This window comes from Ranitomeya imitator, chromosome 4 (genome assembly GCF_032444005.1).
Source record: "Ranitomeya imitator isolate aRanImi1 chromosome 4, aRanImi1.pri, whole genome shotgun sequence".
Classification (NCBI taxonomy): domain Eukaryota; kingdom Metazoa; phylum Chordata; class Amphibia; order Anura; family Dendrobatidae; genus Ranitomeya; species Ranitomeya imitator.
The window spans coordinates 15,976,141-16,001,668 of record NC_091285.1 but is presented as its reverse complement, the minus strand read 5'-3'; the positions used below and the strand labels follow the sequence as shown (position 1 = coordinate 16,001,668).

Below are 25,528 nucleotides of genomic sequence, written 5' to 3'. Positions count from 1 at the left end.
TATCATGTATCTCTGTATACAGGGAGCTCCCCCTAGTGGTGGCTGCAGACAGGATCTTATCATGTATCTCTGTATACAGGGAGCTCCCCCTAGTGGTGACTACAGACAGGATCTTATCATGTATCTCTGTATACAGGGAGCTCCCCCTAGTGGTGGCTGCAGACAGGATCTTATCATGTATCTCTGTATACAGGGAGCTCCCCCTAGTGGTGACTACAGACAGGATCTTACCATGTGTCTCTGTATACAGAGAGCTCCCCCTAGTGGTGACTGCAGACAGAATCTTATCAAGTGTCTCTGTATACAGGGAGCTCCCCCTAGTGGTGACTGCAGACAGGATCTTATCATGTATCTCTGTATACAGGGAGCTCCCCCTAGTAGTGACTGCAGACAGGATCTTATCATGTGTCTCTCTATACAGGGAGGTCCCCCTAGTGTTGGCTGCAGACAGGATCTTATCATGTATCTCTGTATACAGGGAGCTCCCCCTAGTGGTGGCTGCAGACAGGATCTTATCATGTATCTCTGTGTACAGGTAGCTCCCCCTAGTGGTGGCTGCAGACAGGATCTTATCATGTATCTCTGTATACAGGGAGCTCCCCTTAGTGGTGGCTGCAGACAGGATCTTATCATGTATCTATGTATACAGGAAGCTCCCCCTAGTGGTGGCTGCAGACAGGATCTTATCATGTATCTCTGTATACAGGACGCTCCCCCTAGTGGTGGCTGCAGACAGGATCTTATCATGTATCTCTGTATACAGGACGCTCCCCCTAGTGGTGGCTGCAGACAGGATCTTATCATGTATCTCTGTATACAGGAAGCTCCCCCTAGTGGTGTCTGCAGACAGAATCTTATCATGTATCTCTGTGTACAGGAAGCTCCCCCTAGTGGTGGCTGCAGACAGGATCTTATCATGTATCTCTGTGTACAGGGAGCTCCCCCTAGTGGTGGCTGCAGACAGGATCTTATCATGTATCTCCGTATACAGGACGCTCCCCCTAGTGGTGGCTGCAGACAGGATCTTATCATGTATCTCTGTATACAGGTAGCTCCCCCTAGTGGTGGCTGCAGACAGGATCTTATCATGTATCTCTCTATACAGGGAGCTCCCCCTAGTGGTGGCTGCAGATAGGATCTTATCATGTATCTCTGTATACAGGGAGCTCCCCCTAGTGGTGGCTGCAGACAGGATCTTATCATGTATCTCTGTATACAGGACGCTCCCCCTAGTGGTGGCTGCAGACAGGATCTTATCATGTATCTCTGTATACAGGTAGCTACCCCTAGTGGTGGCTGCAGACAGGATCTTATCATGTATCTCTGTATACAGGTAGCTCCCCCTAGTGGTGGCTGCAGACAGGATCTTATCATGTATCTCTCTATACAGGGAGCTCCCCCTAGTGGTGGCTGCAGACAGGATCTTATCATGTATCTCTGTATACAGGGAGCTCCCCCTAGTGGTGGCTGCAGACAGGATCTTATCATGTATCTCTGTATACAGGTAGCTCCCCCTAGTGGTGGCTGCAGACAGGATCTTATCATGTATCTCTCTATACAGGGAGCTCCCCCTAGTGGTGGCTGCAGATAGGATCTTATCATGTATCTCTGTATACAGGGGGCTCCCCCTAGTGGTGACTGCAGACAGGATCTTATCATGTATCTCTGTTTACAGGTAGCTCCCCCTAGTGGTGGCTGCAGACAGGATCTTATCATGTATCTCTGTATACAGGGAGCTCCCCCTAGTGGTGGCTGCAGATAGGATCTTATCATGTATCTCTGTATACAGGGGGCTCCCCCTAGTGGTGACTGCAGACAGGATCTTATCATGTATCTCTGTATACAGGAAGCTCCCCCTAGTGGTGGCTGCAGACAGGATCTTATCATGTATCTCTGTATACAGGGAGCTCCCCCTAGTGGTGGCTGCAGACAGGATCTTATCATGTATCTCTGTATACAGGGAGCTCCCCCTAGTGGTGGCTGCAGATAGGATCTTATCATGTATCTCTGTATACAGGGGGCTCCCCCTAGTGGTGACTGCAGACAGGATCTTATCATGTATCTCTGTATACAGGGAGCTCCCCCTAGTGGTGGCTGCAGACAGGATCTTATCATGTATCTCTGTATACAGGAAGCTCCCCCTAGTGGTGGCTGCAGACAGGATCTTATCATGTATCTCTGTATACAGGAAGCTCCCCCTAGTGGTGGCTGCAGACAGGATCTTATCATGTATCTCTGTATACAGGGAGCTTCCGCTAGTGGTGACTGCAGACAGGATCTTATCATGTATCTCTATATACAGGGAGCTCCCCCTAGTGGTGACTGTAGACAGGAGCTTATCATATATCTCTGTATACAGGGAGCTCCCCCTAGTGGTGGCTGCAGACAGGATCTTATCATGTATCTCTGTATACAGGGAGCTCCCCCTAGTGGTGACTGCAGACAGGATATTATCATGTATTTCTGTATACAGGAAGCTCCCCCAAGTGGTGACTGCAGACAGGATCTTATCATGTATCTCTGTATACAGGGAGCTCCCCCTAGTGGTGGCTGCAGGCAGGATATTATCATGTATCTCTGTATACAGGGAGCTCCCCCTAGTGGTGGCTGCAGGCAGGATCTTATCATGTATCTCTGTATACAGGGAGCTCCCCCTAGTGGTGGCTGCAGACAGGATCTTATCATGTATCTCTGTATACAGGGAGCTCCCCCTAGTGGTGACTGCAGACAGGATCTTATCATGTATCTCTGTATACAGGGAGCTCCCCCTAGTGGTGACTGCAGACAGGATCTTATCATGTATCTCTGTATACAGGGAGCTCCCCCTAGTGGTGGCTGCAGACAGGACCTTATCATGTATCTCTGTATACAGGGAGCTCCCCCTAGTGGTGACTGCAGACAGGATCTTATCATGTATCTCTGTATACAGGGAGCTCCCCCTAGTGGTGACTGCAGACAGGATCTTATCATGTATCTCTGTATACAGGGAGCTCCCCCTAGTGGTGACTGCAGACAGGATCTTCTCATGTATCTCTGTATACAGGGAGCTCCCCCTAGTGGTGACTGCAGACAGGATCTTATCATGTATCTCTATATACAGGGAGCTCCCCCTAGTGGTGACTGCAGACAGGATCTTATCATGTGTCTCTGTATACAGGGAGCTCCACCTAGTGGTGGCTGCAGACAGGATCTTGTCATGTATCTCTGTATACAGGGAGCTCCCCCTAGTGGTGACTGCAGACAGGATCTTATCATGTATCTCTGTATACATGGAGCTCCCCCTAGTGGTGACTGCAGACAGGATCTTATCATGTATCTCTGTATACAGGGAGCTCCCCCTAGTGGTGACTGCAGACAGGATCTTCTCATGTATCTCTGTGTGCAGGGAGCTCCCCCTAGTGGTGACTGCAGACAGGATCTTCTCATGTATCTCTGTATACAGGGAGCTCCCCCTAGTGGTGACTGCAGACAGGATCTTCTCATGTATCTCTGTATACAGGGAGCTCCCCCTAGTGGTGACTGCAGACAGGATCTTATCATGTATCTCTGTATACAGGGAGCTCCCCCTAGTGGTGGCTGCAGACAGGATCTTATCATGTATCTCTGTATACAGGGAGCTCCCCCTAGTGGTGACTGCAGACAGGATCTTATCATGTATCTCTATATACAGGGAGCTCCCCCTAGTGGTGACTGCAGACAGGATCTTCTCATGTATCTCTGTATACAGGGAGCTCCCCCTAGTGGTGGCTGCAGACAGGATCTTATCATGTGTCTCTGTATACAGGGAGCTCCCCCTAGTGGTGACTGCAGACAGGATCTTATCATGTGTCTCTGTATACAGGGAGCTCCCCCTAGTGGTGACTGCAGACAGGATCTTATCATGTATCTCTGTATACAGGGAGCTCCCCCTAGTGGTGACTGCAGATAGGATCTTATCATGTGTCTCTGTATACAGGGAGCTCCCCCTAGTGGTGGCTGCAGACAGGATCTTATCATGTATCTCTGTATACAGGGAGCTCCCCCTAGTGGTGGCTGCAGACAGGATCTTATCATGTATCTCTGTATACAGGGAGCTCCCCCTAGTGGTGACTACAGACAGGATCTTATCATGTATCTCTGTATACAGGGAGCTCCCCCTAGTGGTGACTACAGACAGGATCTTATCATGTGTCTTTGTATACAGGGAGCTCCCCCTAGTGGTGACTGCAGACAGAATCTTATCATGTGTCTCTGTATACAGGGAGCTCCCCCTAGTAGTGACTGCAGACAGGATCTTATCATGTGTCTCTGTATACAGGGAGCTCCCCCTAGTGGTGACTGCAGACAGGATCTTATCATGTGTCTCTGTATACAGGGAGCTCCCCCTAGTGGTGGCTGCAGACAGGATCTTATCATGTATCTCTGTATACAGGGAGCTCCCCCTAGTGGTGGCTGCAGACAGGATCTTATCATGTATCTCTGTATACAGGGAGCTCCCCCTAGTGGTGGCTGCAGACAGGATCTTATCATGTATCTCTGTATACAGGGAGCTCCCCCTAGTGGTGACTGCAGACAGGATCTTATCATGTGTCTCTGTATACAGGGAGCTCCCCCTAGTGGTGGCTGCAGACAGGATCTTATCATGTATCTCTGTATACAGGGAGCTCCCCCTAGTGGTGGCTGCAGACAGGATCTTATCATGTATCTCTGTATACAGGGAGCTCCCCCTAGTGGTGACTGCAGACAGGATCTTATCATGTGTCTCTGTATACAGGGAGCTCCCCCTAGTGGTGACTGCAGACAGGATCTTATCATGTATCTCTGTATACAGGGAGCTCCCCCTAGTGGTGGCTGCAGACAGGATCTTATCATGTATCTCTGTATACAGGGAGCTCCCCCTAGTGGTGACTACAGACAGGATCTTATCATGTATCTCTGTATACAGGGAGCTCCCCCTAGTGGTGACTACAGACAGGATCTTATCATGTATCTCTGTATACAGGGAGCTCCCCCTAGTGGTGGCTGCAGACAGGATCTTATCATGTATCTCTGTATACAGGTAGCTCCCCCTAGTGGTGGCTGCAGACAGGATCTTATCATGTATCTCTGTATACAGGGAGCTCCCCCTAGTGGTGTCTGCAGACAGGATCTTATCATGTATCTCTGTATACAGGAAGCTCCCCCTAGTGGTGGCTGCAGACAGGATCTTATCATGTATCTCTGTATACAGGGAGCTCCCCCTAGTGGTGGCTGCAGACAGGATCTTATCATGTATCTCTGTACACAGGGAGCTCCCCCTAGTGGTGGCTGCAGACAGGATCTTATCATGTATCTCTGTATACAGGTAGCTCCCCCTAGTGGTGTCTGCAGACAGGATCTTATCATGTATCTCTGTATACAGGAAGCTCCCCCTAATGGTGGCTGCAGACAGGATCTTATCATGTATCTCTGTATACAGGACGCTCCCCCTAGTGGTGGCTGCAGACAGGATCTTATCATGTATCTCTGTATACAGGGAGCTCCCCCTAGTGGTGGCTGCAGACAGGATCTTATCATGTATCTCTGTATACAGGACGCTCCCCCTAGTGGTGGCTGCAGACAGGATCTTATCATGTATCTCTGTATACAGGTAGCTCCCCCTAGTGGTGGCTGCAGACAGGATCTTATCATGTATCTCTCTATACAGGGAGCTCCCCCTAGTGGTGGCTGCAGACAGGATCTTATCATGTATCTCTGTATACAGGACGCTCCCCCTAGTGGTGGCTGCAGACAGGATCTTATCATGTATCTCTGTATACAGGTAGCTCCCCCTAGTGGTGGCTGCAGACAGGATCTTATCATGTATCTCTCTATACAGGGAGCTCCCCCTAGTGGTGGCTGCAGATAGGATCTTATCATGTATCTCTGTATACAGGGGGCTCCCCCTAGTGGTGACTGCAGACAGGATCTTATCATGTATCTCTGTATACAGGTAGCTCCCCCTAGTGGTGGCTTGGCTGCAGACAGGATCTTATCATGTATCTCTGTATACAGGGAGCTCCCCCTAGTGGTGGCTGCAGAAAGGATCTTATCATGTATCTCTGTATACAGGGGGCTCCCCCTAGTGGTGACTGCAGACAGGATCTTATCATGTATCTCTGTATACAGGAAGCTCCCCCTAGTGGTGGCTGCAGACAGGATCTTATCATGTATCTCTGTATACAGGGAGCTCCCCCTAGTGGTGGCTGCAGACAGGATCTTATCATGTATCTCTGTATACAGGGAGCTCCCCCTAGTGGTGGCTGCAGATAGGATCTTATCATGTATCTCTGTATACAGGGGGCTCCCCCTAGTGGTGACTGCAGACAGGATCTTATCATGTATCTCTGTATACAGGGAGCTCCCCCTAGTGGTGGCTGCAGACATGATCTTATGTGTCTCTGTATACAGGGAGCTCCCCCTAGTGGTGGCTGCAGACAGGATCTTATCATGTATCTCTGTATACAGGAAGCTCCCCCTAGTGGTGGCTGCAGACAGGATCTTATCATGTATCTCTGTATACAGGGAGCTCCCCCTAGTGGTGACTGCAGACAGGATCTTATCATGTATCTCTATATACAGGGAGCTCCCCCTAGTGGTGACTGCAGACAGGATCTTATCATATATCTCTGTATACAGGGAGCTCCCCCTAGTGGTGGCTGCAGACAGGATCTTATCATGTATCTCTGTATACAGGGAGCTCCCCCTAGTGGTGACTGCAGACAGGATATTATCATGTATTTCTGTATACAGGAAGCTCCCCCTAGTGGTGACTGCAGACAGGATCTTATCATGTATCTCTGTATACAGGGAGCTCCCCCTAGTGGTGGCTGCAGGCAGGATCTTATCATGTATCTCTATATACAGGGAGCTCCCCCTAGTGGTGGCTGCAGACAGGATCTTATCATGTATTTCTGTATACAGGAAGCTCCCCCTAGTGGTGACTGCAGACAGGATCTTATCATGTATCTCTGTATACAGGGAGCTCCCCCTAGTGGTGACTGCAGACAGGATCTTATCATGTATCTCTGTATACAGGGAGCTCCCCCTAGTGGTGGCTGCAGACAGGATCTTATCATGTATCTCTGTATACAGGGAACTCCCCCTAGTGGTGACTGCAGACAGGGTCTTATCATGTATCTCTGTATGCAGGGAGCTCCCCCTAGTGGTGACTGCAGACAGGATCTTATCATGTATCTCTGTATACAGGGAGCTCCCCCTAGTGGTGACTGCAGACAGGATCTTATCATGCATCTCTGTATACAGTGAGCTCCTCCTAGTGGTGACTGCAGACAGAATCTTATCATGTATCTCTGTATACAGGGAGCTCCCCCTAGTGGTGACTGCAGACAGGATCTTATCATGTATCTCTGTATACAGTGAGCTCCCCCTAGTGGTGACTGCAGACAGGATCTTATCATGCATCTCTGTATACAGGGAGCTCCTCCTAGTGGTGACTGCAGACAGAATCTTATCATGTATCTCTGTATACAGGGAGCTCCCCCTAGTGGTGACTGCAGACAGGATCTTATCATGTATCTCTGTATACAGGGAGCTCCTCCTAGTGGTGACTGCAGACAGAATCTTATCATGTATCTCTGTATACAGGGAGCTCCTCTGTTGTGAATTCTGTGGTCACAAGTGGTATTGCAGTCTCTGGGCGTCCTCCCTCAGGTGTTTTGGTGAGCTCGTTGGCTGCCTTGCTATTTAGCTCCACCTGAGTCTGTCTTCCTTGCTCCTTGTCAATGTTCCAGTGTTGGATCTGAGCTACTGCATCTTTCCTTGGGCCTGCTGCTCTGCTAGATAAGTGCTTCTAGTTTGTTTTCTGTTTTTTCTGTCCAGCTTGTTATTATCTTTTGCTGGAAGCTCTGAGAAGCAAAGGGGTGCACCGCCGTGCTGTTAGTTCGGCACGGTGGGTCTTTTTTGCCCCTTTGCGTGGTTTTCGTTTTAGGGTTTTTGTAGACTGCATAGTTCTCTTTGCTATCCTCGCTCTGTCTAGAATATCGGGCCTCACTTTGCTGAATCTATTTCATTCCTACGTTTGTCTTTTCATCTTGCTAACAGTCATTATATGTGGGGGCTGCCTATTCCTTTGGGGTATTTCTCTGAGGTAAGTCAGGCTTGTATTTCTATCTTCAGGCTAGTCAGCTCCTCAGGCAGTGCCGAGTTGCATAGGTAGTGATAGGCGCAATCCACTGCTGCTTCCAGTTGTGTGAGGACAGTTCAGGTTCTGCAGTCTACAGAGATTCCACGTCTCAGAGCTCGTCCTATTGTTTTTGGTTATTGCCAGATCTCTGTATGTGCGCTGATTACTGCACGCTGTGTTGCCTGATTGCCGGCCATAACAGTACAAGGAGCCACACCAATGATTCCCAATAGAGGGAAAAAAGAAATCCTGACATCATTTTTTTTTCTTAGCTCTGTCTTCAGTCTTTTTTTTCCCCTAGACATTAGAGTGCTTCAGGACACAGCTGTGGACATGGATATTCAGGCTCTGTGCTCCTCAATGGATAATCTCGTTGTAAATGTACAAAAGATTCAAGATACTATTGATCAGAAATCGATGCTAGAACCAAGAATTCCGATTCCTGATTTGTTTTTTGGTGACAGAACTAAGTTCCTGAGCTTCAGAAATAATTGTAAGCTATTTTTGGCCTTGAAACCTCATTCTTCTGGTAATCCTATTCAACAGGTTTTGATTATTATTTCTTTTTTGCGCGGCGACCCACAGGACTGGGCGTTTTCTCTTGCACCAGGAGATTCTGCATTGAGTAATATTGATGCATTTTTCCAGGCGCTGGGATTGCTTTACGATGAGCCTAATTCAGTGGATCAAGCTGAGAAAAATCTGCTGGCTTTATGCCAGGGTCAGGATGATGTAGAACTATATTGTCAGAAATTTAGAAAATGGTCAGTACTCACTCTGTGGAATGAATCTGCACTAGCGGCTTTGTTCAGAAAGGGTCTCTCTGAAGCTCTTAAGGATGTAATGGTGGGATTTCCTATGCCTGCTGGTTTGAATGAGTCTATGTCCTTGGCCATTCAGATCGGTCGTCGCTTGCGCGAGCGTAAATCTGTGCACCATCTGGCGGTATTGTCTGAGAGTAAGCCTGAGCCTATGCAGTGCAACAGGACTATGACTAAAGTAGAACGGCACGAACACAGACGTCTGAACAGACTGTGTTTCTATTGTGGTGATTCTACTCATGCTATTTCTAATTGTCCTAAACGCACTAGGCGGTTCGATAGCTCTGCCGTTATTGGTACTGTACAGTCCAAATTCCTTTTGTCCATTACCTTAATGTGCTCTTTGTCATCATATTCTGTCATGGCGTTTGTGGATTCAGGCGCTGCCCTGAATCTGATGGATTTGGATTATGCTAAACGTTGTGGATTTTTCTTGGAGCCTTTGCGGTGTCCTATTCCGTTGAGAGGAATTGATGCTACACCTTTGGCCAAGAATAAGCCTCAGTACTGGGCCCAGCTGACCATGTGCATGGCTCCTGCACATCAGGAAGTTATTCGCTTTCTGGTACTGCATAATTTGCATGATGTGGTCGTGTTGGGATTGCCATGGCTACAAACCCATAATCCAGTATTGGATTGGAACTCTATGTCGGTAACCAGCTGGGGTTGTCAGGGAGTACATGGTGATGTTCCATTTTTGTCTATTTCGTCATCCATTCCTTCTGACATCCCAGAGTTCTTGTCGGACTTTCAGGATGTATTTGAAGAGTCCAAGTCTGATGCCCTACCTCCGCATAGGAATTGTGATTGTGCTATCGATTTGATTCCTGGTAGTAAATTCCCTAAAGGTCGATTATTTAATTTGTCCGTACCTGAACACACCGCTATGCGCAGTTATGTGAAGGAGTCCCTGGAGAAGGGACATATTCGCCCATCGTCGTCACCATTGGGAGCAGGGTTCTTTTTTGTAGCCAAGAAGGATGGTTCGCTAAGACCGTGTATTGATTACCGCCTTCTTAATAAGATCACTGTTAAGTTTCAGTATCCCTTGCCATTGATTTCTGACTTGTTTGCTCGGATTAAGGGGGCTAGTTGGTTTACTAAGATTGATCTTCGTGGTGCGTATAATCTGGTGAGAATCAGGCAGGGAGATGAATGGAAAACGGCATTTAATACGCCCGAGGGTCATTTTGAGTATCTGGTGATGCCGTTCGGACTTGCCAATGCTCCATCTGTTTTTCAGTCTTTTATGCATGACATTTTTCGTGAGTATCTGGATAAATTCTTGATTGTTTACTTGGATGACATTTTGATCTTCTCAGATGATTGGGAGTCTCATGTAAAGCAAGTCAGAATGGTTTTCCAGGTACTGCGTGCTAATTCCTTGTTTGTGAAGGGATCAAAGTGTCTCTTCGGTGTGCAGAAAGTTTCATTTTTGGGGTTCATCTTTTCCCCTTCTACTATCGAGATGGATCCGGTTAAGGTTCAGGCCATCCAGGATTGGACTCAGCCGACATCTCTAAAAAGTTTGCAGAAATTCCTGGGCTTTGCTAATTTTTATCGTCGCTTCATCTGTAATTTTTCTAGCATTGCCAGACCATTGACCGATTTGACCAAGAAGGGTGCTGATTTGGTTAATTGGTCTTCTGCTGCCGTGGAAGCTTTTCAGGAGTTGAAGCGTCGTTTTTGCTGTGCCCCTGTGTTGTGTCAACCTGATGTTTCTCTTCCGTTCCAGGTCGAGGTTGATGCTTCTGAGATTGGTGCAGGGGCGGTTTTGTCACAGAGAGGTTCTGGTTGCTCAGTGTTCAAACCATGTGCTTTCTTTTCCAGGAAATTTTCTGCTGCTGAGCGTAATTATGATGTGGGCAACCGAGAGTTGCTGGCCATGAAGTGGGCATTCGAGGAGTGGCGTCATTGGCTTGAGGGTGCTAAGCATCGCGTGGTGGTTTTGACTGATCATAAGAACCTTACTTATCTTGAGTCTGCCAAGCGCTTGAATCCTAGACAGGCCCGTTGGTCGTTATTTTTTGCTCGTTTTGATTTTGTGATTTCATACCTTCCGGGCTCTAAAAATGTGAAGGCGGATGCTCTGTCTAGGAGTTTTGTGCCCGACTCTCCGGGGTTATCTGAGCCGGCGAGTATCCTCAAGGAAGGAGTCATTGTGTCTGCCATCTCCCCTGATTTGCGGAGAGTGTTGCAGAAATTTCAGGCTAATAAACCTGATCGTTGTCCGGCCGAGAAACTGTTCGTCCCTGATAGGTGGACTAGTAAAGTTATCTCTGAACTTCATTGTTCGGTGCTGGCCGGTCATCCAGGAATCTTTGGTACCAGGGAGTTGGTTGCTAGATCCTTTTGGTGGCCGTCTCTGTCGCGGGATGTGCGTGCTTTTGTGCAGTCCTGTGGAATTTGTGCTAGGGCTAAGCCCTGCTGTTCACGTGCCAGTGGGTTGCTTTTGCCCTTGCCGGTCCCGAAGAGGCCTTGGACACATATTTCGATGGATTTCATTTCTGACCTTCCCGTTTCTCAAAAGATGTCTGTCATTTGGGTGGTCTGTGATCGCTTTTCTAAAATGGTCCATCTGGTGCCCTTGGTTAAATTGCCTTCCTCCTCTGATTTGGTGCCTTTGTTCTTCCAGCATGTGGTTCGTTTACATGGCATTCCTGAGAATATTGTTTCTGACAGAGGTTCCCAGTTTGTCTCAAGGTTCTGGCGAGCCTTTTGTGGTAGGATGGGCATTGACCTATCTTTTTCCTCGGCCTTCCATCCTCAGACTAATGGCCAGACCGAACGAACCAATCAGACCTTGGAAACATATCTGAGATGTTTTGTTTCCGCTGACCAGGATGATTGGGTGTCATTTTTGCCGTTGGCTGAGTTCGCCCTTAATAATCGGGCCAGCTCGGCTACCTTGGTCTCTCCATTTTTCTGCAATTCTGGGTTCCATCCTCGTTTCTCTTCAGGACAGGTTGAGTCTTCGGACTGTCCTGGTGTGGATTATGTGGTGGACAGGTTGCAGCAGATCTGGACTCAGGTAGTGGACAATTTGACCTTGTCCCAGGAGAAGGCTCAGCTTTTCGCTAATCGCAGACGCCGTGTGGGACCCCGACTTCGTGTTGGGGATCTGGTTTGGTTATCTTCTCGTCATATACCTATGAAGGTTTCCTCTCCTAAATTTAAACCTCGTTTTATTGGTCCGTATAGGATTTCTGAGATTCTCAATCCGGTGTCTTTTCGTCTGACCCTCCCAGACTCCTTTTCCATACATAATGTATTCCATAGGTCGTTGTTGAGGAGATACGTGGCACCTATGGTTCCATCTGTGGAGCCTCCTGCCCCTGTTTTGGTGGAGGGGGAATTGGAGTATATTGTGGAGAAGATTTTGGATTCTCGTGTCTCTAGACGGAAACTCCAGTATCTGGTCAAATGGAAGGGTTATGCTCAGGAAGATAATTCCTGGGTCTTTGCCTCTGATGTCCATGCCCCAGATCTTGTTCGTGCCTTTCATGTGGCTCATCCTGGTCGGCCTGGGGGTTCTGGTGAGGGTTCGGTGACCCCTCCTCAAGGGGGGGGTACTGTTGTGAATTCTGTGGTCACAAGTGGTATTGCAGTCTCTGGGCGTCCTCCCTCAGGTGTTTTGGTGAGCTCGTTGGCTGCCTTGCTATTTAGCTCCACCTGAGTCTGTCTTCCTTGCTCCTTGTCAATGTTCCAGTGTTGGATCTGAGCTACTGCATCTTTCCTTGGGCCTGCTGCTCTGCTAGATAAGTGCTTCTAGTTTGTTTTCTGTTTTTTCTGTCCAGCTTGTTATTATCTTTTGCTGGAAGCTCTGAGAAGCAAAGGGGTGCACCGCCGTGCTGTTAGTTCGGCACGGTGGGTCTTTTTTGCCCCTTTGCGTGGTTTTCGTTTTAGGGTTTTTTGTAGACTGCATAGTTCTCTTTGCTATCCTCGCTCTGTCTAGAATATCGGGCCTCACTTTGCTGAATCTATTTCATTCCTACGTTTGTCTTTTCATCTTGCTAACAGTCATTATATGTGGGGGCTGCCTATTCCTTTGGGGTATTTCTCTGAGGTAAGTCAGGCTTGTATTTCTATCTTCAGGCTAGTCAGCTCCTCAGGCAGTGCCGAGTTGCATAGGTAGTGATAGGCGCAATCCACTGCTGCTTCCAGTTGTGTGAGGACAGTTCAGGTTCTGCAGTCTACAGAGATTCCACGTCTCAGAGCTCGTCCTATTGTTTTGGGTTTTTGCCAGATCTCTGTATGTGCGCTGATTACTGCACGCTGTGTTGCCTGATTGCCAGCCATAACACTCCTCCTAGTGGTGACTGCAGACAGGATCTTATCATGTATCTCTCTGTATACAGGGAGCTCCCCCTAGTGGTGGCTGCAGGCAGGATCTTGTCATGTACTGTATCTCTGTATACAGTGAGCTCCCCCCTAGTGGAGGCTGCAGACAGGGTCTTATCATGTATCTCTGTATACAGGGAGCTCCCCCTAGTGGTGGCTGCAGACAGGATCTTATCATGTATCTCTGTATACAGGGAGCTCCCCCTAGTGGTGGCTGCAGACAGGACCTTATCATGTATCTCTATATACAGGGAGCTTCCCCTAGTGGTGACTGCAGACAGGATCTTATCATGTATCTCTGTATACAGGGAGCTCCCCCTAGTGGTGGCTGCAGACAGGATCTTATCATGTATCTCTGTATACAGGGAGCTCCCCCTAGTGGTGGCTGCAGACAGGACCTTATCATGTATCTCTATATACAGGGAGCTCCCCCTAGTGGTGACTGCAGACAGGATCCTATCATATACCTCTATATACAGGGAGCTCCCCCTAGTGGTGACTGCAGACAGGACCTTATCATGTAACTCTGTATACAGGGAGCTCCCCCTAGTGGTGGCTGCAGGCAGGATCTTGTCATGTATCTCTGTATACAGTGAGCTCCCCCCTAGTGGTGGCTGCAGACAGGATCTTATCATGTATCTCTGTATACAGGGAGCTCTCCCTAGTGGAGGCTGCAGACAGGATCTTATCATGTGTCTCTGTATACAGGGAGCTCCCCCTAGTGGTGGCTGCAGACAGGTTCTTATCATGTATCTCTGTATACAGGGAGCTCCCCCTAGTGGTGACTGCAGACAGGATCTTATCATGTACCTCTGTATACAGGGAGCTCCCCCTAGTGGTGGTTGCAGACAGGATCTTATCATGTATCTCTCTGTATACAGGGAGCTCCCCCTAGTGGTGGCTGCAGACAGGGTCTTATCATGTATCTCTGTATACAGGGAGCTCCCCCTAGTGGTGGCTGCAGACAGGATCTTATCATGTATCTCTGTATACAGGGAGCTCCCCCTAGTGGTGGCTGCAGACAGGATCTTATCATGTATCTCTGTATACAGGGAGCTCCCCCTAGTGATGGCTGCAGACAGGATCTTATCATGTATTTCTGTATACAGGGAGCTCCCCCTAGTGGTGGCTGCAGACAGGATCTTATCATGTATCTCTGTATACAGGAAGCTCCCCTTAGTGGTGACTGCAGACAGGATCTTATTATGTACCTCTGTATACAGGGAGCTCCCCCTAGTGGTGGCTGCAGACAGGATCTTATCATGTATCTTTCTGTATACAGGTAGCTCCCCCTAGTGGTGGCTGCAGACAGGGTCTTATCATGTATCTCTGTACACAGGGAGCTCCCCCTAGTGGTGGCTGCAGACAGGGTCTTATCATGTATCTCTGTATACAGGGAGCTCCCCCTAGTTGTGACTGCAGACAGGATCTTATCATGTATCTCTGTATACAGGGAGCTCCCCCTAGTGGTGACTGCAGATAGGATCTTATCATGTATCTCTGTATACAGGGAGCTCCCCCTAGTGATGGCTGCAGACAGGATATCATGTATTTCTGTATACAGGGAGCTCCCCCTAGTGGTGGCTGCAGACAGGGTCTTATCATGTATCTCTGTATACAGGGAGCTCCCCCTAGTGGTGGCTGCAGACAGGATCTTATCATGTATCTCTGTATACAGGGAGCTCCCCCTAGTGGTGTCTGCAGACAGGATCTTATCATGTATCTCTGTATGCAGGGAGCTCCCCCTAGTGGAGGCTGCAGACAGGATCTTATCATGTGTCTCTGTATACAGGGAGCTCCCCCTAGTGGTGGCTGCAGACAGGTTCTTATCATGTATCTCTGTATACAGGGAGCTCCCCCTAGTGGTGACTGCAGACAGGATCTTATTATGTACCTCTGTATACAGGGAGCTCCCCCTAGTGGTGGCTGCAGACAGGATCTTATCATGTATCTCTCTGTATACAGGGAGCTCCTCCTAGTGGTGGCTGCAGACAGGGTCTTATCATGTATCTCTGTATACAGGGAGCTCCCCTAGTGGTGGCTGCAGACAGGATCTTATCATGTATCTCTGTACACAGGGAGCTCCCCCTAGTGGTGGCTGCAGACAGGATCTTATCATGTATCTCTGTATACAGGGAGCTCCCCCTAGTGGTGGCTGCAGACAGGATCTTATCATGTATCTCTGTATACAGGGAGCTCCCCCTAGTGGTGGCTGCAGACAGGGTCTTATCATGTATCTCTGTACACAGGGAGCTCCCCCTAGTGGTGGCTGCAGACAGGGTCTTATCATGTATCTCTGTATACAGGGAGCTTCCCCTAGTTGTGACTGCAGACAGGATCTTATCATGTATCTCTGTATACAGGGAGCTCCCCCTAGTGGTGACTGCAGACAGGATCTTATCATGTGTCTCTGTATACAGGGAGCTCCCCCTAGTGATGGCTGCAGACAGGATCTTATCATGTATTTCTGTATACAGGGAGCTCCCCCTAGTGGTGGCTGCAGACAGGGTCTTATCATGTATCTCTGTATACAGGGAGCTCCCCCTAGTGGTGGCTGCAGACAGGATCTTATCATGTATCTCTGTATACAGGGAGCTCCCCCTAGTGGTGACTGCAGACAGGATCTTATCATGTATCTCTGTATACAGGGAGCTCCCCCTAGTGGTGGCTGCAGACAGGATCTTATCATGTATCTCTGTATACAGGGAGCTCCCACTAGTGGTGGCTGCAGACAGGATCGTATCATGTATCTCTGTATACAGGGAGCTCCCCCTAGTGGTGGCTGCAGACAGGATCTTATCATGTATCTCTGTATACAGGGAGCTCCCCCTAGTGGTGGCTGCAGACATGATCTTATGTGTCTCTGTATACAGGGAGCTCCCCCTAGTGGTGGCTGCAGACAGGATCTTATCATGTATCTCTGTATACAGGAAGCTCCCCCTAGTGGTGACTGCAGACAGGATCTTATCATGTATCTCTATATACAGGGAGCTCCCCCTAGTGGTGACTGCAGACAGGATCTTATCTTATATCTCTGTATACAGGGAGCTCTCCCTAGTGGTGACTGCAGACAGGATCTTATCATATATCTCTGTATACAGGGAGCTCCCCCTAGTGGTGACTGCAGACAGGATAATATCATGTATTTCTGTATATAGGGAGCTCCCCCTAGTGGTGGCTGCAGACAGGATCTTATCATTTATCTCTGTATACAGGGAGCTCCCCCTAGTGGTGACTGCAGACAGGATCTTATCATGTATCTCTATATACAGGGAGCTCCCCCTAGTGGTGACTGCAGACAGGATCTTATCATATATCTCTGTATACAGGGAGCTCCCCCTAGTGGTGGCTGCAGAGAGGATCTTATCATTTATCTCTATATACAGGGAGCTCCCCCTAGTGGTGACTGCAGACAGGATCTTATCATGTATCTCTGTATACAGGGAGCTCCCCCTAATGGTGACTACAGACAGGATATTATCATGTATTTCTGTATATAGGGAGCTCCCCCTAGTGGTGACTGCAGACAGGATCTTATCATGTATCTCTGTATACAGGGAGCTCCCCCTAGTGGTGGCTGCAGGCAGGATCTTATCATGTATCTCTATATACAGGGAGCTCCCCCTAGTGGTGACTGCAGACAGGATCTTATCATGTATCTCTGTATACAGGGAGCTCCCCCTAGTGGTGGCTGCAGACAGGATCTTATCATGTATCTCTGTATACAGGGAGCTCCCCCTAGTGGTGGCTGCAGACAGAATCTTATCATGTCTCTCTGTATACAGGGAACTCCCCCTAGTGGTGACTGCAGACAGGATCTTATCATGTATCTCTGTATACAGGGAGCTCCCCCTAGTGGTGGCTGCAGACAGTATCTTATCATGTATCTCTGTATACAGGGAACTCCCCCTAGTGGTGACTGCAGACAGGATCTTATCATGTATCTCTGTATACAGGGAGCTCCCCCTAGTGGTGTCTGCAGACAGAATATTATCATGTATCTCTGTATACGGGGAGCTCCCCCTAGTGGTGTCTGCAGACAGAATATTATCATGTATCTCTGTATACAGGGAGCTCCCCCTAGTGGTGGCTGCAGGCAGGATCTTATCATGTATCTCTGTATACGGGGAGCTCCCCCTAGTGGTGTCTGCAGACAGAATATTATCATGTATCTCTGTATACAGGAAGCTCCCCCTAGTGGTGGCTGCAGACAGGATCTTATCATAATTAATGTATTCTTTAGCCTTCTGATCGTGCACTCCCCGCCACCTAGCCACAGGTGTTTTAATTATAGTAGGTCCAATACCCCTCCACAGAAAGAGAGAATTTGAGTCCAAGAAGAGGTTTCACATGTACCCATTCAGATGGAGACGTTTATTCTCAGTGAGGTAGGTCAAGCGTAGGACCTCGTATAAGAGAGATGCCGTAAAGTGGCTACGAGGTACACATAAATATGGCCATTTTTATGCGCTAAAAGCTCTCATTTTTCATATTTCTAGTGCAGTAATGCAGTTCAAATTTCGTGTTTTCAAGTTTGCATGTTTTGGCGCTGCAGTGTGCTGCCCTTTTTACTTAACTATATTGCAGACAGGATCTTGTCATGTATCTCTGTATACAGGGAGCTACCCACTAGTGGAGGCTGCAGACAGGATCTTATCATGTATCTCTGTATACAGGGAGCTCCCCCTAGTGGTGACTGCAGACAGGATCTTATCATGTATCTCTGTATACAGTGAGCTCCCCCTAGTGGAGGCTGCAGACAGGATCTTATCATGTGTCTCTGTATACAGAGAGCTCCCCCTAGTGGTGGCTGCAGACTGGATCTTATCATGTATCTCTCTGTATACAGGGAGCTCCCCCTAGTGGTGACTGCAGACAGGATCTTATCATGTATCTCTGTATACAGGGAGCTCCCCCTAGTGGTGGCTGCAGACAGGATCTTATCATGTATCTCTGTATACAGGGAGCTCCCCCTAGTGGTGGCTGTAGACAGGATCTTATCATGTATCTCTGTATGCAGGGAACTCCCCCTAGTGGTGACTGCAGACAGGACCTTATCATGTGTCTCTGTATACAGGGAGCTCCCCCTAGTGGTGGCTGCAGACAGGTTCTTATCATGTATCTCTGTATACAGGGAGCTCCCCCTAGTGGTGACTGCAGGCAGGATCTTATCATGTACCTCTGTATACAGGGAGCTCCCCCTAGTGGTGGCTGCAGACAGGATCTTATCATGTATCTCTGTATACAGGGAGCTCCCCCTAGTGGTGGCTGCAGACAGGATCTTATCATGTATCTCTGTATACAGGAAGCTCCCCCTAGTGGTGACTGCAGACAGGATCTTATTATGTACCTCTGTATACAGGGAGCTCCTCCTAGTGGTGACTGCAGACAGGATCTTATCATGTATCTCTGTATACAGGGGGCTCCCCCTAGTGGTGACTGCAGACAGGATCTTATCATGTATCTCTGTATACAGGGAGCTCCCCCTAGTGGTGGCTGCAGACAGGATCTTATCATGTATCTCTGTATACAGGAAGCTCCCCCTAGTGGTGACTGCAGTGAGGATCTTATTATGTACCTCTGTATACAGGGAGCTCCCCCTAGTGGTGACTGCAGACAGGATCTTATCATGTATCTCTGTATACAGGGAGCTCCCCCTAGTGGTGGCTGCAGACAGGATCTTATCATGTATCTCTGTATACAGGGAGCTCCCCCTAGTGGTGACTGCAGACAGGATCTTATCATGTATCTCTGTATACAGGGAGCTCCCCCTAGTGGTGGCTGCAGACAGGATCTTATCATGTATCTCTGTATACAGGGAGCTCCCACTAGTGGTGACTGCAGACAGGATCTTATCATGTATCTCTGTATACAGGGAGCTCCCCCTAGTGGAGGCTGCAGACAGGATCTTATCTTGTATCTCTGAATACAGGGAGCTCCCCCTAGTGGTGGCTGCAGACAGGATCTTATCATGTATCTCTGTTTACAGGGAGCTCCCCCTAGTGGTGGCTGCAGACAGGATCTTATCATATATCTCTGTTTACAGGGAGCTCCCCCTAGTGGTGGCTGCAGACAGGATCTTATCATGTATCTCTGTATACAGGGAGCTCCCCCTAGTGGTAGCTGCAGACAGGATCTTATCATGTATCTCTGTATACAGGGAGCTCCCACTAGTGGTGACTGCAGACAGGATCTTATCATGTATCTCTGTATACAGGGAGCTCCCCCTAGTGGAGGCTGCAGACAGGATCTTATCATGTATCTCTGTATACAGGGAGCTCCCCCTAGTGGTGACTGCAGACAGGATCTTATCTTGTATCTCTGAATACAGGGAGCTCCCCCTAGTGGTGGCTGCAGACAGGATCTTATCATGTATCTCTGTTTACAGGGAGCTCCCCCTAGTGGTGACTGCAGACAGGATCTTATCATGTATCTCTGTATACAGGGAGCTCCCCCTAGTGGTGGCTGCAGACAGGATCTTATCATATATCTCTGTTTACAGGGAGCTCCCCCTAGTGGTGGCTGCAGACAGGATCTTATCATGTATCTCTGAATACAGGGAGCTCCCCCTAGTGGAGGCTGCAGGTAGATATAGTTTTATTACTTCACTCTTTCTTCTGGGTTCTTGTAGCTGTGTATCAGATAAATGGGTGTTCTAAATACCGAGTGACAACATGTCTCTTATTTTGCAGACCATCCACGTTGCCATAGTGTGTGCGGGGTACAACGCCAGCCGTGATGTGGTCACACTGGTCAAGTCCGTCTTGTTCCACAGGTAAAGCTGCCATCTGTCTTGTTGGGTGCGGCGGTGTCCTACACGTAGTCGAGCGTCCCGTGATCTCTTGTGTCTCTCCGTCCCCCTTTTTCCATCACTCTCGGTTTAGCTGTCTCTTTCTACCGCTCTCTCCTTTCCTCTCCTTTATATAGAATTATTTACTGTTTCTCAGTCACTTTCTTCTTTCCCTCCCCATCAGTCTCTTTTATCCTTTCTTTTCTCTCCTTCCCTCTGGATCTCCCTCACATTCCTGCACTCTCATTGTGTCCTCACCTGTCTCTCTCTCCATCCTTCTTACATAACGCTCTCCTCGTCTGTGTCATACCTCCTATGTCGCTTTCTCTAGACGATTCCCTCCATCACTCTCTTTCTGTTACGCTCTCCATCACGCTTTCCATACTTCTCTTTCCTTCTCTTTCCTTTCCATCTCTCTCTCTCTGTCGCTCTCACGTCACTCTTTCCAGCTCTCTCTTTTGCTCTCTGATTCTCTTTCCCTCGTTCTCTCCATCACTCTCTATATCACTTTTTTATATTGTTCTTTCTTTTTTGCTGTTGCTCTCCATACTAGTCTCCATCACTCTTCCTTCACTTCGCTCTCCATCTTTCTCTCCTTGTCTCCCTCTATTGAGCTTTCTATCTCTCTCCCTCCATTTCTCTCGCTGTCACCCCCTCTCTATTGTTATCTCCATCACTCTCTATTGCTCTCCAACTTTCTCTCATTCTCTCTCTTCTTTTCGCCTTTTTCTTCATCTCTCTATTACTCTCTTGTTTCCTCCATCACTTTATTCCTCTCTATATTGCTCTCTACCCTTTGTCTTCGTTTCTTTCCATCACTCTATTGCTCTCTTCGTTTCTCCTTCGCTCTCATCACTCTTTTGTAACTCTCCATTGTTCTCCTCCGCTCTATCACACTTGCTCACATCGCTCTTTCCCTACTTCTCTGACCTTTGCTTTCCTTTGTTCTCCATCCATCTCTCTCTCTTTGTCGCTCTCTCATCACTCTTTCCTCCTATTGCTCCTCTTCATTCTCTCTATTTCTCTTTTCATCACTCTCTTTTGCTCCCTCTTTATTTCTCTCTCCATCACTTTTTCTATTGTTCTCTCCATCTTCCTATTGCTCTCCATACTTTTCTCCAAAGCTCTCTCTCTTTTTCACTTTCTTTTCTGCTCTCTCTATTTTTCTCTCTTTCGCTATCTCCATCTTTCTCTCCAATTCTCCCACTATTGACCTTTCTATTGCGCTCCCTCCATTGTTCTCTCCATCACTCTCTATCGCTCTCTATCTTTCTCTTTTCTTTTTCTCTCTGTCTCCCTTCTTTCCATCTCTCTATTGTTCCTTCTCTCGTACCCTCCGTCACTTTCTCTGTCGCTCTCTATATTGCTCTCCACCTTTTCTCCTCATCTCTTTCCATCCCTCTATCTCTCTCATCATCTCTCTATTGCTCTCTATATAGCGCTCTCCATCGCTCTCTATCATCACATGCTGCAAACAATTTTGGAAAGGTGCCAACAATTTTGTCCAACCCATTTTGGGGGATTTTGTGTGAAATTGTGTCCATTTTTTTGTGTTGTTCCAGTACTGTGTATATATTTATGTATATTAATCTATCTATTAGGGGCTAAAGGTAAATTTTACAATTTGGGCTTATTAAAAATTCTGCACGATTTGCCTTTCATAGCCTCTATGTTGCACCGCCTGTAGAATGAGTTAACTGAGAATCTGTCAGCGAGCTCCTCGTGACTTGATGGTGGGAAGTTTGTAACTTTTTTCAGCCGTCCTTTTCTTCTGAGCGCTTCTATGCTGATTAATGACCGCAGACCACATCAAAGTTCAACGTGCAAGGAAACAAAAAGCCTGTAGAAGCCAAAAGAAAAAAAAAAATCTACTGAGAGGAGTTAAAAAAAAAAGACAAAAGAATTATAAACTCTCCATTTAAAGTGTCACAACGCCACTCACTGACGGAATCTCAGTTGACTCGTTCTGCACCTAGAACAACCATGATTTTTATTCCCGTTCACATTCTTTTAAGTTACAAAAAATTCCCAAAATTAGACATTATTTTTCCTCCAGAAGAAGAAAAAAAAACCCCTGTACCTTGAATTGACGGCACCATAAAGGCAGGATTCTTCCTTCCGGGGGAGAGCTAATTTGCCTGCGTTTATACAGACCTCAGAGCTGAGCTCTTTCTTCTCTCCCGCGGTTCCTGCGTCCTTGGATTTCCGAAACCTTCGCTCTTTTTTTTTTTGGGCAGCGGGTTCTTTAATACAAATCTGCAATAAATATGTTAAAGCTCGGAAGACCTAATCATGACACTGCCGAGGAATCCGCTTTGTCTAAAAGCTGCCGCCTCGACTGCTGCGGAATACAAAGCAGAGGATGAGAACTCCTCTGACACTTCAATGGTGGCCTCGAGGTCACGGCAGAGGGGGAGCCGCCAGGAATTTCAGGCACAATCCAGCGCCCAATTTTGATCCGGGGGAATTTGGGAGCAGAATTTTTAAGTTCGGATGCGTACAGTGCTCTGAGCGATAAAACGCAGAAAAAGTCACAAAGACATAAAAGACAATTTAAAGGGATTGTCCTGGTCCAGGTTTATGTGAATTACTAGGCAAGACTAACAGAGAACCAGTGGATATTCTCAGAAATAATACTGCCATATGTTGGCCAAAGAGGAGTACCATATAGTAACTATCAGTTTTATATAATTCCCGTCATATTAGCAGACAATTTTACATCGCTCGCCCCATGCACTTAGGAAGGGTCTTTAGTTGAGGTGTTTTGTAGATCTGGTGAAAAAATCCAGAAGAAAGTGAGGGCCCCTTACCGATAATCCAACCTTGCCAGTAGCATAAAATGATCTTAGAGCAGAGGTGTCAATCAAATCATAGCTCCATCCACGCTGACCTACAACTACAGCTCCACCCATGCTGAGCTGCCACTATAGCTCCACCCACACTGAGAGGTCCATGTAGCTCCACCCATGCGGAGCTACTGATTTAGCTCCACCCATGCTGAGCTGCCACTGTAGCTCCACACACACTGAGAGGTCCATGTGGCTCCACCCATGCGGAGCTACTGATTTAGCTCCACTTATGCTGAGCTGCCACTATAGCTCCACCCACACTGAGAGGTCCATGTGGCTCCACCCATGCGGAGCTACTGATTTAGCTCCACTTATGCTGAGCTGCCACTATAGCTCCACCCACACTGAGAGGTCCATGTGGCTCCACCCATGCGGAGCTACTGATTTAGCTCCACTTATGCTGAGCTGCCACTATAGCTCCACCCACACTGAGAGGTCCATGTAGCTCCACCCATGCGGAGCTACTGATTTAGCTCCACCCATGCTGAGCTGCCACTGTAGCTCCACACACACTGAGAGGTCCATGTGGCTCCACCCATGCGGAGCTACTGGTTTAGCTCCACTTATGCTGAGCTGCCACTATAGCTCCACCCACACTGAGAGGTCCATGTGGCTCCACCCATGCGGAGCTACTGATTTAGCTCCACTTATGCTGAGCTGACACTCTAGCTCCATCCACACTGAGCTGCCATGGTAGTTCCACCCTTGCTGAGCTGCCAATTTAGCTCCATCCATGCTGAGCTGCCAACATAGCCCCACCAAAACTGAGCTGCCCCTGTAGCTGCACAAATGTGGAGCTACCAATTTAGCTCCACTCATGGTGAGCTGACACTATAGCTGCATCAACACTGAGCTGCCTCTAATTCTGCATCCACACTGAGCTGCCGTTACAGCTCCACCCATGCTGAACTTGTTCTACAGCATCACTCTTGCTGAAATGCCACTTCATATCCACTAGAGTTTCACCTGCACTCAGCTGCCACTACCGCTTCACCCACACTGAGCCTTCACTACAGCTCTACACGCACTGAGCTGCTACTAAAGACCAACCCGTGCTGAGCTGCAAAGCAATGTAAATTTTCGACAGCCCCACCCATGTTGAGCTGCACACCAAAGTCATTTTTAGAATAATCCCACCCACGCTGAGTTACCCAATAGTGTAAACTTTGGACAGCCCCGCCCACGCTGAGCTGCACAGGAGTGTAAGCTTTGGACAGCCTCTCCCACACTGAGCTGCACAGGAGTATAAGCTTTGGACACCCTCTCCCACACTGAGCTGCACAGTAGTGTAAGTTTTGGACAGCCCCACCCACGCTGAGCTGCACAGCAGTGTAATTTTGAACAGTCCCACCCACGCTGAGCTGCACAGCAGTGTAATTTTGAACAGTCCCACCCACGCTGAGCTGCACAACAGTGTAATTTTGAACAGTCCCACCCACGCTGAGCTGCACAGTAGTATATGCTTTGGACAGCCTCGCCCACGCTGAGCTAAACAGGAGTGAAAGCTTTGTATAGCCTCGACCACGCTGAGCTGCACAGTAGTGTAAGCTTTGGACAGCCTCGACCACGCTGAGCTGCACAGTAGTGTAAGCTTTGGACAGCCTCTCCCACGCTGAGTTGCACAGGAGTGAAAGCTTTGTATAGCCTCGACCACACTGAGCTACACAGTAGTATAAGCTTTGGACAGCCTCGCCCACGCTGAGCTGCACAGTAGTGTAAGCTTTGGACAGCCTCGCCCACGCTGAGCTGCATGGTAGTGTAAACTTTGGACAGCCTCGCCCACGCTGTGCTACACAGGAGGGAAACTTTGGACAACCTCTCCCACGCTGAGTTGCACTGGAGTGAAAGCTTTGTATAGCCTCGACCACGCTAAGCTACACAGTAGTATAAGCTTTGGACAGCCTCGCCCACGCTGAGCTGCACAGTAGTGTAAGCTTTGGACAGCCTCGCCCACGCTGAGCTGCATAGTAGTGTAAACTTTGGACAGCCTCGCCCACGCTGGGCTACACGGGAGTGAAACTTTGGACAGCCTCGCCCACACTGAGCTGCACAGTAGTGTAAACTTTGGACAGCCTCGCCCACGCTGAGCTACACAGTGGTATAAGCTTTGGACAGCCTCGCCCACGCTGAGCTGCACAGTAGTATAAACTTTGGACAGCCTCGCCCACGCTGAGCTACACAGTAGTATAAGCTTTGGACAGCCTCGCCCACGCAGGGCTGCACAGTAGTGTAAACTTTGGACAGACTCGCCCACGCTGAGCTATACAGTAGTATAAGCTTTGGACAGCCTCGACCACGCTGAGCTGCACAGTAGTGTAAACTTTGTACAGCCTCGCCCACGCTGAGCTGCACAGTAGTGTAAACTTTGGACAGCCGCGCCCACGCTGAGCTGCACAGTAGTGTAAACTTTGGACAGCCTCTCCCACGCTGAGCTGCACAGTAGTATAAGCTTTGGACAGCCTCGCCCACGCTGAGCTGCACAGTAGTATAAACTTTGGACAGCCTCGCCCACGCTGAGCTGCACAGTAGTGTAAACTTTGGACAGCCGCGCCCACGCTGAGCTGCACAGTAGTGTAAACTTTGG

General features: G+C 48.4%; 1 protein-coding gene across 1 annotated transcript in view; it reads left to right on the top strand.

Annotated features, from left to right (window-relative positions):
• The window catches only part of LARGE1 (LARGE xylosyl- and glucuronyltransferase 1), a 434,916-nt gene that overhangs the window by 220,458 nt on the left and 188,930 nt on the right, over positions 1-25,528 (top strand). Inside the window, exon 4 of the mRNA XM_069763144.1 lies at positions 19,998-20,080. Within this exon, the coding sequence (XP_069619245.1) occupies positions 19,998-20,080 (83 nt within the window). The remainder of the gene's footprint in view (positions 1-19,997; positions 20,081-25,528) is intronic.